General features: G+C 39.7%; 1 protein-coding gene across 4 annotated transcripts in view; it reads left to right on the top strand.

The window, feature by feature from the left end:
* Nucleotides 1–16,063, top strand: part of LOC106086489 (homeotic protein proboscipedia) — a 228,078-nt gene that overhangs the window by 108,085 nt on the left and 103,930 nt on the right. For all 4 annotated transcript variants that reach the window (XM_013251181.2, XM_013251182.2, XM_013251179.2 and 1 more), the window contains one exon: nucleotides 6,612–6,626. In XM_013251181.2, the coding sequence (XP_013106635.2) occupies nucleotides 6,612–6,626 (15 nt within the window). The remainder of the gene's footprint in view (nucleotides 1–6,611; nucleotides 6,627–16,063) is intronic.

The raw sequence follows: 16,063 nt of genomic DNA on the forward strand, positions 1-16,063 counted from the left end.
TACAATCGTCGAAATCTATCGATCGTATAGATATTGAGCAGTCAGATGCTTTTGATATTCTAGACATGATGATTCAATGTGATGTCTGTTGGTCAAGACACGTTTTTGAGATGTCGAAATAAGCATTCAAGCTTTCTTAAGCGGTGCTGGAAGTATTTCATCTGTTCTGATCTTAATATCTATACTACCTTCATCCGGGCGATGATGGACTATTATAACTCTCATATATGGGCAGGAGGTCGAAAATCATCCTTGGAGCTACTTGACCGAGTTCAACGGAGATCGATGGTGTTGATTGGGGACAGTAGGGTGTCCAACTCTATTGCTTCTCTTGAACATCGTCGGAAAGTGGGTAGCGTTGTACTGCTCTCTCGTTTCTTTCATGGCGTGTGTTCCAGGGATATTCGTCTTCTTATTCTCGACATTAGGATGTTCACAAGGAATACAAAACTTATCAGGAACTCACACCCGTTTCTAATTGATTGGCCAGTCGACCAAATCATGCATTACCGAGAAAATTCATTTTTCGCCCGAACCATTCGTATGTGGAATGGACTTCCGGCTAATGTCTTTTCCACCGACATTGACATTCGGAAATTTAAGACGAATATCAATAAACTCTACTCTCTCTTTCCCCCTCCAACCCTTATCTTTCTTTATTGCCAACGCAATGCACTGCATATATAGGGGACATCCCCTCCATGTTGGTTACGTGAAAGAATTGGTGCATTTTTTCGTTGAATTTGAACGAAGTTTGGTTAATACAAAATTTCGAGGTGTTGAGTCCCTGCTTTTCCACTTCTTTACCCTTATTTGTCTTTAGGTAAATCCATAATTCTGGCAGCCGCATTTATACTCGTATTGCAAAAAAATACTAACACCTCCTTTTGCTTTGAGATAACACACTTCAGTGACTTAGACTTCGGTTTTGGCACAAAAACAAGAAATGGCAAGAAGTGAACGCAACAGTCCATAAAACTTGCACCATAAACTGTTAGCCAGACAAGTGATGAGTGAGTAGTTTAAATACGAGTAAGTAACTGGATACTGGCTGCCAACATATGCATATAACTTGGGATGGATTGTAGACGAAGGGGCAGTGGACTCAACTTTCCCATGCAAGACCCTAGACAGAGTTCAAACTTCCGTTGTAACTTTTTTGGGCTTTTTCCCAACTTTGTGTATTGCTGCGTTTTCTCCATCTCTCTCTCTCTCTCTCTCTTTCTTTTTCTCTCTCCATAACAACTTTGGCCAAAACTTTATTTCTTGATTTGTTGTTTCTTTTTGGGGTTTTTGGTGCATGACAAAATGGTAAGCAGCGGAAGTCTCCCGTTGACCAATACATATGTTGTTGGGTATTAACTTTTGGTCAAGTACACTTTCCCCCAAAGTGTGTTTATATACTACAAACGGCAAAGTTTCTTGGGTTGCCGGTCACTTGAGGGTTAATAATTGCAGTTTTAGTGACTTGAAGTTTTATCTGAAAGTGGCACAGTGAGTGTGGGTTTATGGTATGAAGTACGAGTATTTGCTGTGGGTTTAGGAGTTTTTTCCGTAATTTGTTTAAAGTTGAACTTATTTTTATCTTTGCGTTTGTGGGTTTTTTGCTGTCTTCCTCCTTCTCCTTCTCCTCCTCCTACACCCACACTATGCATTGAAATATTTTGCATATCTCGAACACAATTTTAAGAATTTATGGGTGTTTGCAAGCAAACGACACACTCTCAGGGCCAGGCTGCAGCAGCAGCAGGCTGACTGGCTGTCCTGGCTTGGCATGCGGTTGCGGCTTGGTGGTATGCCTCTCTTATATCCGTTAAGGATGCTGGCGTTCGAAATGACAGGAAACTTAAATAACATGAGCCGTTTGCCTTGGCTTCCGCTTTGCCTGTTCCTTGGCTTTTGGTTGTTCGCTTGTTTTTTTTTCTACTCCTTAATATTGGGAATGTCTTTGTTGAAGTGGCTCTTGGGTTCATTCCATTTGATTTGGTCGTTCGTTTTCTTTGCTGGGTGGGGTGTGTTGTAAATAAATGTTGTTTTTGTAATCGAATGCTTTAAAGGTGTGTTCGCCGGTATTTTCTTTTGTGTTTTTTTTTCCTTCGTTTTTTTTTTTTTCTCATATTTCATTGTGCATTTGGAAAATATTTGATTTTCATGGGATAAGTGCGGGGGTATGACTTCACTTAGACATTGATATTTATGCAGTTTTTGCAGTTCACTGCTTTTATTTGTCATAGGGTAAATTGTAACCGGTTGCATTTGCTTTTTGTGAACCGTAAAGGAAACTTATCGCAGCACTTTTGCTAGCGGCTGACGCTATACAGGCTACAGGGTTGCAAAAACCTTGAGTGCCACCATATTATCGACATATCCCTCAATCGGGCATATAGACCGATCATTAAATTATGTGAATTATGTGACTTAAATTAAATGTATTGAAAGTAGGGTATGAATCTGATAACAATACAAGTAAAAGCGTGAAAAGTTTGGTCGGACCGAAACTCCATGGATAGCATTTGTCAAGTTATTTGCCCGGGATCTTTTAAAAGGCAGAAAAAAGGATAATGGATAAGAATTGCTATGCTATTGAGGCTTTTTGTCCTATAGTTTGTCATCCTTTACGCTGAAGGCTCTTGAGAGATTGATAGAAACATATCTCAGGGTAAAGAACCCAAGAGTTCGTCTGTGTCGGGAACAGCATATATATAGTAAAGGCGAATCCACTGAAACAGCCTTTCACTACCTAGTCGCCTACATTAAAGGTTCTCTGGCTGTCAAGGAATATACAATTAAAGCATTTTTTGACATTGAAGGTGCTTTCAATAATCGAAAACCGACGTCAATCATGAAGGAGTTGGAGTTTCCAGGCATCAACTCTACCGTAAGTTTATTAATAACATACTTACTAAAAGATGCATTACGACAGGTTTGAGATCTGTGGATCTAAAAAGATGGGTCAGTAGAGGAACAACTCAAGGAGGCGTATTGTCTCCTCTACTTTGGAATATACCCATTTACAATATATTATTGTCTCTGCTGATGTCGTGACAATTGCGATTAGGGGAAAGTTTCCCAACACTCTAAGAGATATACTTCAGGAAGCTCTACGTGCAACAGCAAAATGGGTTACCGTAAGTGGTCTAGGTATAAATCAAGACAGAAGTAGAAGTAGTTCTTTTAAGCACGAGATACGAGTTGCCTAGAGTGGAACCTATCTCATTGAGAAGAGAGAATGTTCCATTTACAGAAAGCCCAAAATACCTGTGTGTTTTGCTGGACAGGAAATTGAACTTCAAATCCAACAAAGTTACCGACCACTGCAGTGTGTATACAAGCGGAGATCCTTGCAATTAAGGAAGTGGTGGAATGGCTAAGATATAATGTCATTACAACGATTGGCATAAATATCTTCTCAGACAGTCACTAAATCTTTGGATAACGTATTTCTGAACACAAAAACCGCCCTCGACTGTCGCAGATCTCTCAACGAGATGGCTGAACAGTTCAAAATTCACCTGTTCTGGGGGCTGGGCCACAGAGATATCCCAGGGAATTGTAATGCGAACGAGCTTGCGGACTAGGAACTACCCTACACATTCCAGGGATACTGAAATCTGTGGGAATGCCTCTGGCAACATGTAAGTTTTCAGTACCAAGCCCGAAGGACAAAGAATGATAGATGGTCACAAAGAGAGGGCCGTGAGTATTCCAAAATTATGTGGCCTAATCTAGACTTGAAGAGGTCTACCGCTTTGCTGTCATTGTGTCTGTCATAACAGGTCACTGTCTAATCGAAAAACATACTGACAGATTGAAGGCTTCCAGCAACGTCTTTTGTAGAAGCTGTGAGGACATCGAAGAAGAAGAAACTATAGAACACCTTCTGTGTGTGTGTCCCGCACTCGCAGTTAGAAGGAGTTCCACTTTAGGTTCTCATTTCTTTGAGAACCTGACTGATTTAGCGGATGTCAACATTCGCTAGTTATTGAGCTTTTTAAAGTGATCTAGATGATTCAACGGTAGGAACTAGAAGGAAAGAAGTTTCATCTGTTTCTGTGGTATCACAATGATTGAAAACGTCTAAGTGAGTCTGATGGCAGACTGCCACTTGAACCTAACCTCACATAACCTTTCCATTTCACACGCTACCAGCTCAGAGGCCCGTACCATTTTATTATACACATCACCGAAGGATCCGCCGATATATATTCCTTTTTTCATTCCGTTTGCAACACATCGAAATATACATTTCAGACCCTATATGGAATATATATTCTTGATCGTCGTTAAAATCTAAGACGATATAGCCATGTCCGTCTCTCCGTCTCTCTCTATCTGTCCATTGAAATCACGCCACAGGCTTAAAAAATGAAGATAATTATCTGAAACTTTGCACAGATTCTTCTTCTGTCCATAGTAAGGTTAAGTTCGAAGATGGGTTATATTGGACTATATCTTGGCATAGCCTTTATATAGACCGATCTTCCGATTTAAGGTTTTAGGCCCATTTATTATCCGATTTCCCTGAAATTTGCCACAATGTTTTGCGTTAAGCTCCTCGACATTCGCACTGAGTATGGTCAACATCGGGCTTTATTTGGATGTAGCTGCCATATAGACTGATCTACCGATTTAGGGTCTTGGGCCTCTTGCGCCTCTGGGGCGCATTTATTACCCGATTTCTGTCCATAGCAATTTGGTACAAGGATCTATGTTAGGCTTTCCGACATCCGTTCTTTATATGGTTCAGATCGGTCTATATTTGGATATAGCGGTCATAATTGTCGGAGGCCACCGTAGCGCAGAGGTTTTCATGTCCGCCTATGACGCTGAACGCCAGGGTGCGAGACCATCAGAAAAAAATTTCAGCGGTAGCTTTCCCCTCCTAATGATGGCAACATTTGTGAGGTTATATGCCATATAAAACTTCTCTCCAAAGAGGTGTCGCACTGCGGCACGCCCTTCGGACTCGGCTATAAAAAGGAGGCCACTTATCATTGAGCTTAAACTTGAATCGGACTGCACCCATTGACAGGTGAGAAGTTTACCCCTGTTCCTTTTGTTCAGGGGCAAAATTTGCAAATTTGCATTCTGTCGATTTAAGGTCTTGGATCCAGAAAAGGACCATTTATTACGCGATTTTTAAGTAGGTTGTGTTAGACCCTTCAACATCCGTGTTCAGTGTGGCCCCCATCGGTTTATATTTGGTTATAGGTGTCATATAAGGCGAACTCCCGTTTTAAGATCTTTGGTCCACTAAAGGCGCGCTTATTATCCGATTTCACTGAAATTTGGCATAGTGACCTACGTTGGACTTTTCGGCATTCGCGTCCTATATAGTTCAGAACGGTCTATGTTTGGATATAGCTGCCATATATAGACTGATCTCCCGATTTATGGTCTTGGGCCCATAAAATGCGCATTTATTAATCGATTTCGCTGAAATTTTACACAAGGACCTTTGTTATGATCTCTGACATTCGTTCCCTATTTGGTTCTGAACGGTCTGTATTAGGATATAGTTGCTATATATATGCCGATCTCCCGATTTTAGTCGTTGGACTCTTTAAAGTAGCGTTTATTATCCGATTTCACTGAAATGTGATATAGTGAGCTCTGTTAGAACCTACGACATCCGCATTTAATATGGCCCCACCGGTCTAAGGTCTTGGGTCTTAAGGACTTGGGCCCATTAAAGGTGCACTTATTATCCGATTTCGCTGAAATTTGGCATAGTGACCTATGTTAAGCTTTTCGACATCCGTATCCCATATGGTTAAGATCGGTCTATATATCGATATGGCTGGAATATTGACCAATATTCTGTTTTTAACAACTTGAACGAGTTTGGTCCAAATATGACCATATTTAAATATAGCTTCAATGGGTTCATAAATGATATATTTTTCTCCGCATTATGGGGTAAGGTGGTTAACATATATACCCTAGGAGGTGGGTATTCAAAGTTCGGCCCGGCCGAATTTTAATGCCTTTTTACTTCTTTAGGTTACCACGTTATATAAATAATTTAAGTTTAAGATTTAGCAGAAAAAATAAAAAAAAAACCTTAAGCATTTTCTATTCTTATAAATTTTTTTAAATTCTTTAACAACTCTTCACATTTACATCGCTAAAATTTCTCATTTCACACCTCATTTTTAAACGACAGACCAAAACCGAAAAGGAAAAACATTCATGGGATATTTTTATGGACTTTTAACATGTCAACAGACACACAAATTGTGTATCAAGAAGTCGTTTGTAATAAAGTCTGGCAAAATTTATAGATTTTTCTACCTTCTCCTACTCCTTGCCGTATCCGCTACTGTGATTCAGGTGTTGTGGTTTCTTTTTTATTGAATGGAATGCCGCAAAAGACATTGAACTAAGGGTATATCGTAAAAGCGGGGACGTTGTCTCTATTTAAATGGCATCGTTTTATTGGTTATTTGGTCGCGGAAATTTATGAGCTCTTTTTTTTGCACATGAATTGATTTAATATTACTACATTTATTTAAGGAGGAATATAATTTTTAAAGCATATTTAAGTATTAAGGTTTATTTGGACTCTTTATCACTTTAATAACTTTTTTTATTTATTTTTTTCATTTCAGCTGATAATGCCATAAGTGAGTAAAATTCTTTTCTTTTTTAATAAATTTTGAGTAAAAAATTGGCAAAAAAAAACCATTTGAGAAATAATGCATTCATTTTATGAAAACTTAAATAATATTTAAATTTGAAAATGTAAACCTTAATATGATTTTATTTGTATTAATGAATTTGTAAACTTGAGTCCTTAGTCTTTGTATGATGATCTTTAACAACACTGGGTAACACAACAAAAAGTAACAGGAAACTTAAACTGATTAACAAAGACAAAAAGAGAAGAACGTGTGTGGTCATTTTAAAAGATTACATCGGGGCGTAAACTAACAAGGCAGTGGACGATGTGGAAGTTTCCCCTGGAATTTTCTTTTTCAAATAGTCGTCCAACGAATATAAGCCTTCACAGCAAGCTTCTAAAAAGCCAAATATTAAAATTTACCCGATAATGGGATCATTCTGTTCTCACTTTGAGAAATTTGTTAGTAAAACATCAAAAATGTTTGCTGGAATAGCAGAAAATGGGTCAGCCGTAATTTTTTGCTAAAACAGCAAACAATTTTTGCTGTTTTCAAATGGCAAAGAGTTAAAAATGCTCAAAAATGTTATAAATATTTTAAAAAAAGTTTAATATTTTATCTAACCTTTCAATTTAACAATTTTAACAATTTGCTAATTTTATAACGAGTATAAATAACAGCGTGCCTAGGAGTTGCGCATACTGCGAATGCCTGGCAGGAGGCAATGGTGGTATTTATACCCAAGTCCGGCAAGGCAAGTATTGCGACACCAAAGGTCTACAAACCTGTAAGCCTTACGTCCTATCTACTCAAAACGATGGAATGTATAGTTGATACAATAATAACGAGGAGGACATACAGTGAACTGCTCAAATACGACCAGCATGCCTATGTCAAGGGAAGGTCGGTAGAGCCTGCTCTGTACTAAGTTGTGCCCAAAAATCCTTCGATACCAAGACGTACACATGGGCGGACCGGCACATTGATCCAATCCGTAGACTAGTACCGGGTGGACCGGGTCCTTAGAGACTGGATTAACCATATGCTATGGAATAAGCGGATAAATTGAGGTAACAGGTCAAGTATTTAGGAGTGATCTTGGACAGGAAACTTAATTGAAAGTGTCACAATCAGGAGGGTACCGAGAAGGCTTACAGGTGTTGGACACTATGTAAAAGGCCGACGCTCGAAAGAATCCGAAGAATCTGAATCCGAGAAAAGTCCACTGGCTCGAAAAGAGCGTGATTAGACCAATACTTACTTCCGCCTCAGTAGTTTGGTGGACTGCGATGGAGTAAAAGTGTAACGATAGGATAATAGAACGCGGTATAATCGAGGCGACGATAAGACACCTGGAAGGAATAAGGGAGGTTTCCGAACGGATACCTAAGGCGAAACTTGAGGTCGAATGTGAGACACTACTGACCACGGCACTGCCTTAGATTGACAGACTCTGGCATTGTTATCTGGAAGTTCACGCTACACGAATAGATCAAAGCTAGAGGACAGAGTGAGAACCCAGCGACTGAGATCTGTTTTAGACTGCCTGACCATAATACGATCCTACAGGCGGAGATCCGGGCGATTACGGAATGCGTGAGGTGGGGTGGTGCTAAAGCGAGGACATCGAGTGTGAACATCTTTACCAAACGTTAACTAGCCATCAGGGCAATAACTGTTCGTGATCTTACCGTCCGTGAACAGTCTTAGAGTTTAAGAAGGAGATTAATGCCTTATCTGAGGTTGGCACGATCCGCATCATTTGGGTGCCTGCCAATAGCGTTGTAAGGGGGGGGAATGAAAAATCAGACGATTTATCTGAGGTCGGCACGATCCGCATCGTTTGGCTGCCGGGCCATAGCGGTGATTTGGCATTGAAGGCCATCAATAAGCTTGGTTAACCCGAAACCTTTCGGGTCCGCGAAGTCCGGGAAAAGGGCGGTGGCTACGAACGCGCGTGAACCTCTGTGGAATAGCGAAACGGTCGGTAGGACGGCGAAAATCCTATGGGGAGATGCGGATCGTGGGAAGACAAGGCTATTACTGAAAGGAAGCAAGAAGGAGGTCAGTATAGCTATTGGTATCATAATGGGACACATAGGACTACGAGCTCACTTATGCAAAATCGGTGCGGGAAGTGATGACATGTGTAGGGCATATGGGGAAGATGATGAGATGTTGAAACCTTTTCATTTCCAACCTAACCTATTGGAAAACACCACAACATTGCTATGTAAAGTTTCGTATACATATCTCTATCCGTTCCAGAGTTCCAGAATTATTTCCAAGATTTTCGTTTTATCAACACTGTGGGACGTCTAGGAGAAGAGTCTGCTGAGTGTGTGTCTGGATGAAATCAAAACATTTTCGCAGTTGGGTTTATGAAAAGTGGTGTTAACTTAGAGGTTTGCGTACATGGGGGGTCCGGCCCGATAACCGTCTCTATACAACTATATGGATAGATTTAAAAATTCCGCAAGGAAACCAAGACCATGTTTGAACGATACTTCCTTAAACTAAAATTGGGAAAAGTTGTTCAAGAACTATTTTCTATTTTTTTCAATTTCTTTCCGTATCCAGCTTAAAATTCTATACAAGTAAAAGAAATTGGTCTTGTAGTTAGACATTTTGAAGAAAACTAGCAATAGAGAACTCCCAAAATGGATCTTGTAGTGAGTGCTGTAATTTCTTTTTTTTTTTGTTCTTTTTGGTGCTGTCGTGGCAATTGGTCTGAGTCTTTTTCTTCGTGAAATGCTTAAGGGGAGAGTCTGTGCGATAAAGATAAAATTTTTTCTACCTGAATTAAATTAAGTAACAAAACACGAAACTTTTTTTATATTTTTCGGTAAGAATGGCTTCCAGGTTTTCATATTCTCTTGAAGTTTCACGAATATTTTATGAATGTTGTTATTATTTTGTTGTTGTTTCACTTTGTTGGGTTCCCTCTTAACAAAATGACGTGTTTCAAATGCCAGAACTTTAATTCCACAGCAACATAAAGAAATTACCAACAATTTGGTGGAAAAAGAGCTGTACGGAAACACGCTACTTTTTTTTCTTGTTTTTTGGTTCCTACTTTGTCTGGGCAAAATAGCCAAATAAAAAATGTTTCGCTTCCTCCAGAGTGGACTGTTATTATTGGTGGTAGTTTTTGTAGCTGCTCTTTAATTTACTATTTGGCTTAACACGAAATGGCTAAAACAGAAGAAGGAGAAAAAAACACAGACCGACCAAACAAACTCACGCAATGGAAAGACGTTGTTCATTTTATTTTTTCATGAAAATACTACATCGAAAAGGAAATAATTATATGTCCGAGTTGGATCGAAATGTGATGAACAACAAAATGGAGCTTAGCTGACAGCTAGCTGTAGTTATGGTGGATGTTGAGATGGCTTATAGGTCATAAAGAAGACTTATAGAATGCAGGGTTTGGTGAATGAAAAAAATTAAAACGACATTCGCCTGGATCAAATTCTTGTAAACTCACCACTATGGCTCCTCTTTGAAGCGTACATCAAGGCTTCAATAAGGGATTTATATGACAGCTATAAAAATACTTACAGCCATGTGTTTTGTATTCGACGTTGGTATTAAAGAAAATCTAATCAGTAAATAATCTGCTTTGAGCTGAAGAAGGAAAAGGAAATCTCTGACTTTCCTTTTCCGTTTGCAATCTCCGATCATTGAGCTCATCTCGAAAGAGAAACAAACAAAAATTGTAAACTTTAATGATATTCGCCCTTACAGGCAAAAACTTGAAAAATTAAAAGATTCGGCAGAGCCTGGCCGGGATTCAAACCTGATCACAGGGAGCAACAGCGAGAGTCGTTGCCGTTATCTAGCGTTCGAAGCCAACTTCCAACAGATGTACAGAATCATGTGTTCCACAGAAGTAGTGTAATTGTCACAAAAATAAGGCTGTCATTACACAAAAACACATGCATTGGGAAAAAGTACAGCTAATAGACAGGGTTGTCGAGCGTGGTTAATGAGGTAATTGTATCATAGAGGCGTTTTCGCAGTTAATACGATTCAAATGCAACATACCAACGCATGGCTCCTGAAACCATCACACCTTCTAACCAAAGACGAAAAGCGTCCCCTAGTGGTTGATGTGTATTGCAATCTCTGGCTTTCCTTTTCCATTTGCGAAATAAATTTTCGATCATTGAGCTTGTCTCGAAAGAGAAACAAACAAATAATTCTTAGGTTAGATTAAGTTTAAGTGGCAGTCTGTCATCAGGCTCACTTAGACGTTTTCGTCCATTGTACCGTTGAACCATTCAGATCGCTTTAAAAAGCCCAACAACTTGCGAATGTTCATATTCGCTCAATCGGACAGGTTCTCAGAGAAATGAGAATCTAAAGTGAACATCCTTCTGACTGCCAGTACGGGAGACACACACAAAGTTGTTCTATAGTATTCTTCGATGTCATCACATTCTGTCAGCATGTTTTCTGATTAAACAGTTACCTATGATGACGGGCACAATGACTGAGACGTCTGTTCTAGCCTGTGACAGCAAAGCGGTAAACTTCTTCAAGTCTAGATTAGGCCACATCATTTTCGAATGTTCCCATCCCCCTCTTTGTGACCATCTATCATTCCTTGTCCTTCGGGCCTGGTCCTGAAAAACATAGAGGCATACCCACACACCCAGAGAAAATTTGATACCAAACGTGCTCATTTCAGTACTAAACGGTATAGATAGTTAAGCAACACTGAATGGTACAAAAACAATAAAAACAATAGTATGGATGAAACATAAAGTTATTAGTACCGTTTGGTATTAGCCTTATTACCGAACTGGTATTGGTTTTAATACCAATCTGTTATTGGTTTTAATACTAATCTTTTATTGGTTTTAATACCAATCTATTATTGGTTTTAATACCAATCTGTTATTGATTTTAATACCAATCTGTTACTGGTTTTAGCACCAGACCGTTATTGGTTTTAATACCAAAGCTTTATTGTTTTTTCCACCCCCTAATGAACCAAAAAAAAATCGTTGAAAATATTTTAATCTAATTTTATTTCTTGATCATTGGTTCCCAGAAATGGTTTTCATATAAGTACACCAACACATCATCGTTTTCCACACAATGGTATTGGCAAAGAACCGTCATTTTTTTATCAGTGCAGATTCCAATTTCCCTGAAATACGTTTGGTAGTTCCTAGTCTCGCTAGCTCGTCCGCTTTTCAATTCCCTTGGAAATCTCTGTGGTCCGCCAGCCAGAACAGAAAAATTTGGAACTGTTCAGCCATCTCGTTGAGAGATCTGCAACAGTCGAGGGCGGTGAATTTTGGACTATTCAGTCATCTTGTGGAGAGATCTGCGACAGTCGAGGTCAGTTTTTGTGTTCAGAAATACGTACACCAGGGATTTAATGGCTGCCTGGCTGTCTGAGAAAATATTTATGCCAATCGTCGTTATGACCATATATCTTAGCCATGCCACCATTATCGTAATTGCTAAGATCTCCGCTTGATATACACTGCTGAGGTCGTCTATCTTATCGATATGACCAGTTCTAGATCTTTGGAGTACACCTCAAAGCCATATCTTATCGATATGACCAGTTCTAGATCTTTGGAGTACACCTCAAAGCCCACCTGGTCGTCTAGCCAGGGTAGTTCCAATCGGTTCTATAAGGAATAGTGGCACAGTACTTTTTATCAAAAAGCTGCTCAGGTGGTGTGTAATCCACACTGCCTGGAACATCGGACATTGTATCAAGGATAACACAGTGTCCGTAGCTGCTACATGACCAAAGAGAAAGCTCCCTTAGCCTCATGGCAGTGGTCGCAACAATTTGCCATTAAATGTAGCATTAAATTAAGTGCACCAGATGGTGTCATCCTCAGTTTGACTGTAATGCACAAACAAGTCATCCTCTGGATTCGGTTGACTACTGAACAGTAGGTGCAATCTTGAATCGCCGTCCACCAGACCACAGCACCATATAGCATTGTAGGTCTGACAACTGCAGTATATATCCAATGCATGACGCTCGGTCTAAACCCCCAACTTTTATCAATGGCTCTCTTTCAGATGTATGGGCAAGACGGGTCTCTTGCCATATTCAAAATGTTGGATTTACAGTTCAATTTCCTGTTCAGCAAAACATCCAGGTATTTTGCGTTTTCTGTAAATGGAGCATTCCCTCCTCCCAAGGAGACAGGTGCTACTGTAGGCAACTTGTATCTCCTGCTGAAAAGAACTACTTCTGTCTTGCATGGATTTATACCTAGAACACTTTCGATAGCCCACATTATTTTTGCACGTAGAGCTTCCTGAAGACTATCTCTTAGAGTGCTGGGAAACTTTCCCCTAACCGCAATTGTCACGTCATCAGTATACTTTTACGCCTTCTTCTTCCAGAGACAATAATATATTGTAAATGGTAATATTCCAAAGTAAAGGAGATAGTTCACCTCCTTGTGGTTTTTCCATGCTGACCCATCTTTTTATATCCACAGATCCCAAGCCTGCAGTACTGCATCTTTTAGTAAGTTATTAAAAAACTTTTTTACGGTAGAATTGATGTCTAGATACACCAACTCCTTCATGATACACGTTGGTTTTATATTATTGAAGCAACTCCAATGTCCAGAAATGCTACCATTGTATATTCCTTGACAGCGAGAGAACCCTCTGTATAGCCGAGTAGGTCGTGAAGGGCTGTAGTCTTGCCTTAACTACAATATATGCATGCTGCTGCCGCGACAGGCGATCTCTAGGGATCTTTGCCCTGAGATATGTTTCTATCAACCTCTCAAAAGTCTTCAGCATAAAGGATGACAGACTAATAGGACGAAAATCGTTCGCCTTCGAATACTAAGGTTTTCCTGCTTTCGAAATAAAAATGACCTTCGTGTCCCTCCATCCCACAGGTATATATGACATACTGATACAAGCGGAGTCAAGTAAGCCAAGGAACCAGTCTAACAATAATTCTTAACTAAGACCAAAAATCTGGGGACATTTTAATTTTTACAAAATTTTCCAATGAAATAAGTAAATCAAATTTCCTTCCATACCAGAGCGAACAAAATTATGCATTCGAGAACATTTAGACACTTTGGAAATTATTTTTACAGATCTTTAATTACCCAAATTACTTCATTTTCTAATCCAATATTCTAACCATAAATAATTTTAGTTGATGGCATTTCTATCACAGAGTATATTCCTGCCTATGCTTATAACCATGAGTGTAATCTTTTCACCTGAAATATGCTATTATTGCCTTATATACCTTTGTAAATGTGTAACTGTCCCCCGTATTTACAGTATATGAACTCATTTGACCCCACAGTGGGTGGCGTAATTGTTATCTTGGACATATATTTTTGTTAACATTGGTAAAATGGCATACTACACAGCAGAGATTGTTGGAAATATCAAATGAAGCATAACCATTAAATTGATGGAATATTTTCGAAATAATTTTCATATAATAATTGGTTTGCGGTACGGCAATGGGTTATAACCTAAGTAATGTTTTAGAAATAGCACATGACAAAAGGACAATATCTGATTGTGTTTATGTTGAACGTGTGTACTTTAGAGGCTAAATACATTTAATGTAGATTTGAGATTAAGAGTGTTTTCGTAATACAATATATAGAGGAGGAAAATCTTTAATAATGTTACCAATCAATTCAGAAACATTTTTTTCGAAAAATTTGTTTACTTCATTATTATAATTTTTTTAATAGTAATTTATGTTGAAAACAGTTTGTGGATATTAAGTGCTAATCATCACCTAAGCCGGTAATTGGATTTTTGTGCGCTCAAACCTAACTTCTAACCTTGATAAAGAAAATCTAAGCCAACAATTCAGTACTACTTACAAAGTCCCTAATTGTTTTCCATATCATGCCTCTAAGTAGGTTCATGTCTGGTATTTTGTTCCCACTAAATTGCCGGTGTCTGTTCGTTGATAGTCGGGCAATGACATCGGAAAGGCTCCAACGTCTTATCTTCTTCACCAAATGCCCTACGTAAGGTTAGGTTGGGGGACATGCAACCTAGCAATCTCGGTTACTAGCCGCTTCACTCACATTGTATTCACCCTAGACGAAAGTAGAAGAGAAGAAGATGGAGAAAACAATAGATAAACATACACCAAAGAACGATACAAGACAGCAATAAGGACAGAAAAATGAAATAAAACGATTTTTTTTATTATACTCACAGTCGAGAGTATGATCCAGTCCGCCAATTCAAGACTCTACAGAACCCAAGAATAACAACAGGGCTAAGAGCCTATAGGGAATCCAGGCTCGGAAAGAGGTGTTCACAATTATTCTGTTCCTTTTCTTCGCAATTGCTGGGCACAACAGTCTCCAACTGCCCCTCGTCATTGTACATCCTGCAGAAGTCTGCTTCACCCTGCACTTAGCGCTACGGCATAGACCTGGCGTTGCAATTACCAGCCAGGAATCCTTTTTGCAGTCCTAAGTCTTGTTTTCTCAACACAGTGTAAGCGATATTCTGTCTCGCGAAATACTCAGTCACAGAACTTTGCCGCCCTATAACCTACAGCACTATCCCACGCCTTGTTAGCGCAGGCAATCAACTATCGATTCCTGGCTAGCTCGTCTGCCGCTTCGTTACCCGCCACATCTTGATGGCTTGGGATCCAGCATAGACTGAAAATATTTCTCATGATTCGAACAAGCTCTTTGCGTCGTCTAACCAATTTCGACCTCATGCGGCCACACTTCAGAGCCTTCAGCGCCGTCTGACTGTCCAAGTAAAACGTGACTGTCCGATCGGGCCGCCACTCCCTCAACAACATGGTCTGCAATGCTTTCAGGATCGTGTAGACCTGAAAGACGTTGCACACATCTAGAAGTCTATTAGAATCGCTGATTCCAGGGAATTCAATGAAGACTCCAATTGCAGTATCTGTAATTCGTGTACGCAAAGGGTCCCGGGAAGACCGTAGTGAACCCAACCCCGAGATCCCCCACATGTTCTACACATGCTATTGCTTGCCGCAGCTAAGTACCCTTCCTCTTTTAGTACCCTTTCGCTTGGGTAGGGGTAGTTTTAGTGCCCTTTCCCTTGGGGAAGGGTAGTTTAAGTACCCTATCCCTTGGGAGTGGGTAGTTTGAGCAGTCTTTACATTGAGGAAGGGTGGTTTTAGTACCCTTTCCCTTAGGTAAGGGAAGTTTTTGTACCCTTTCCCGTGGGTAAGGGTAGCTTTAGTATTCTTTTTCGAGGGTAGGTACTTTTAGTACCCTTTTTTGGGTAAGGGTAGCTTTAGTACCATTTACTTTAGTTAGGGGTAGTTTTAGTACCCTTTTTCTTGGGAAAGGGTAGTTTTCCCTTGGGAAAGGTTAGTTTAAATGCCGTTTCTCTTGGAGAAGAGTAATTTCAGTACCCCTTTCCTTGGTTAAAGGTAGTTTTAGTGGCCTTTC

This window comes from Stomoxys calcitrans, chromosome 2 (genome assembly GCF_963082655.1).
Source record: "Stomoxys calcitrans chromosome 2, idStoCalc2.1, whole genome shotgun sequence".
NCBI classification, from domain to species: domain Eukaryota; kingdom Metazoa; phylum Arthropoda; class Insecta; order Diptera; family Muscidae; genus Stomoxys; species Stomoxys calcitrans.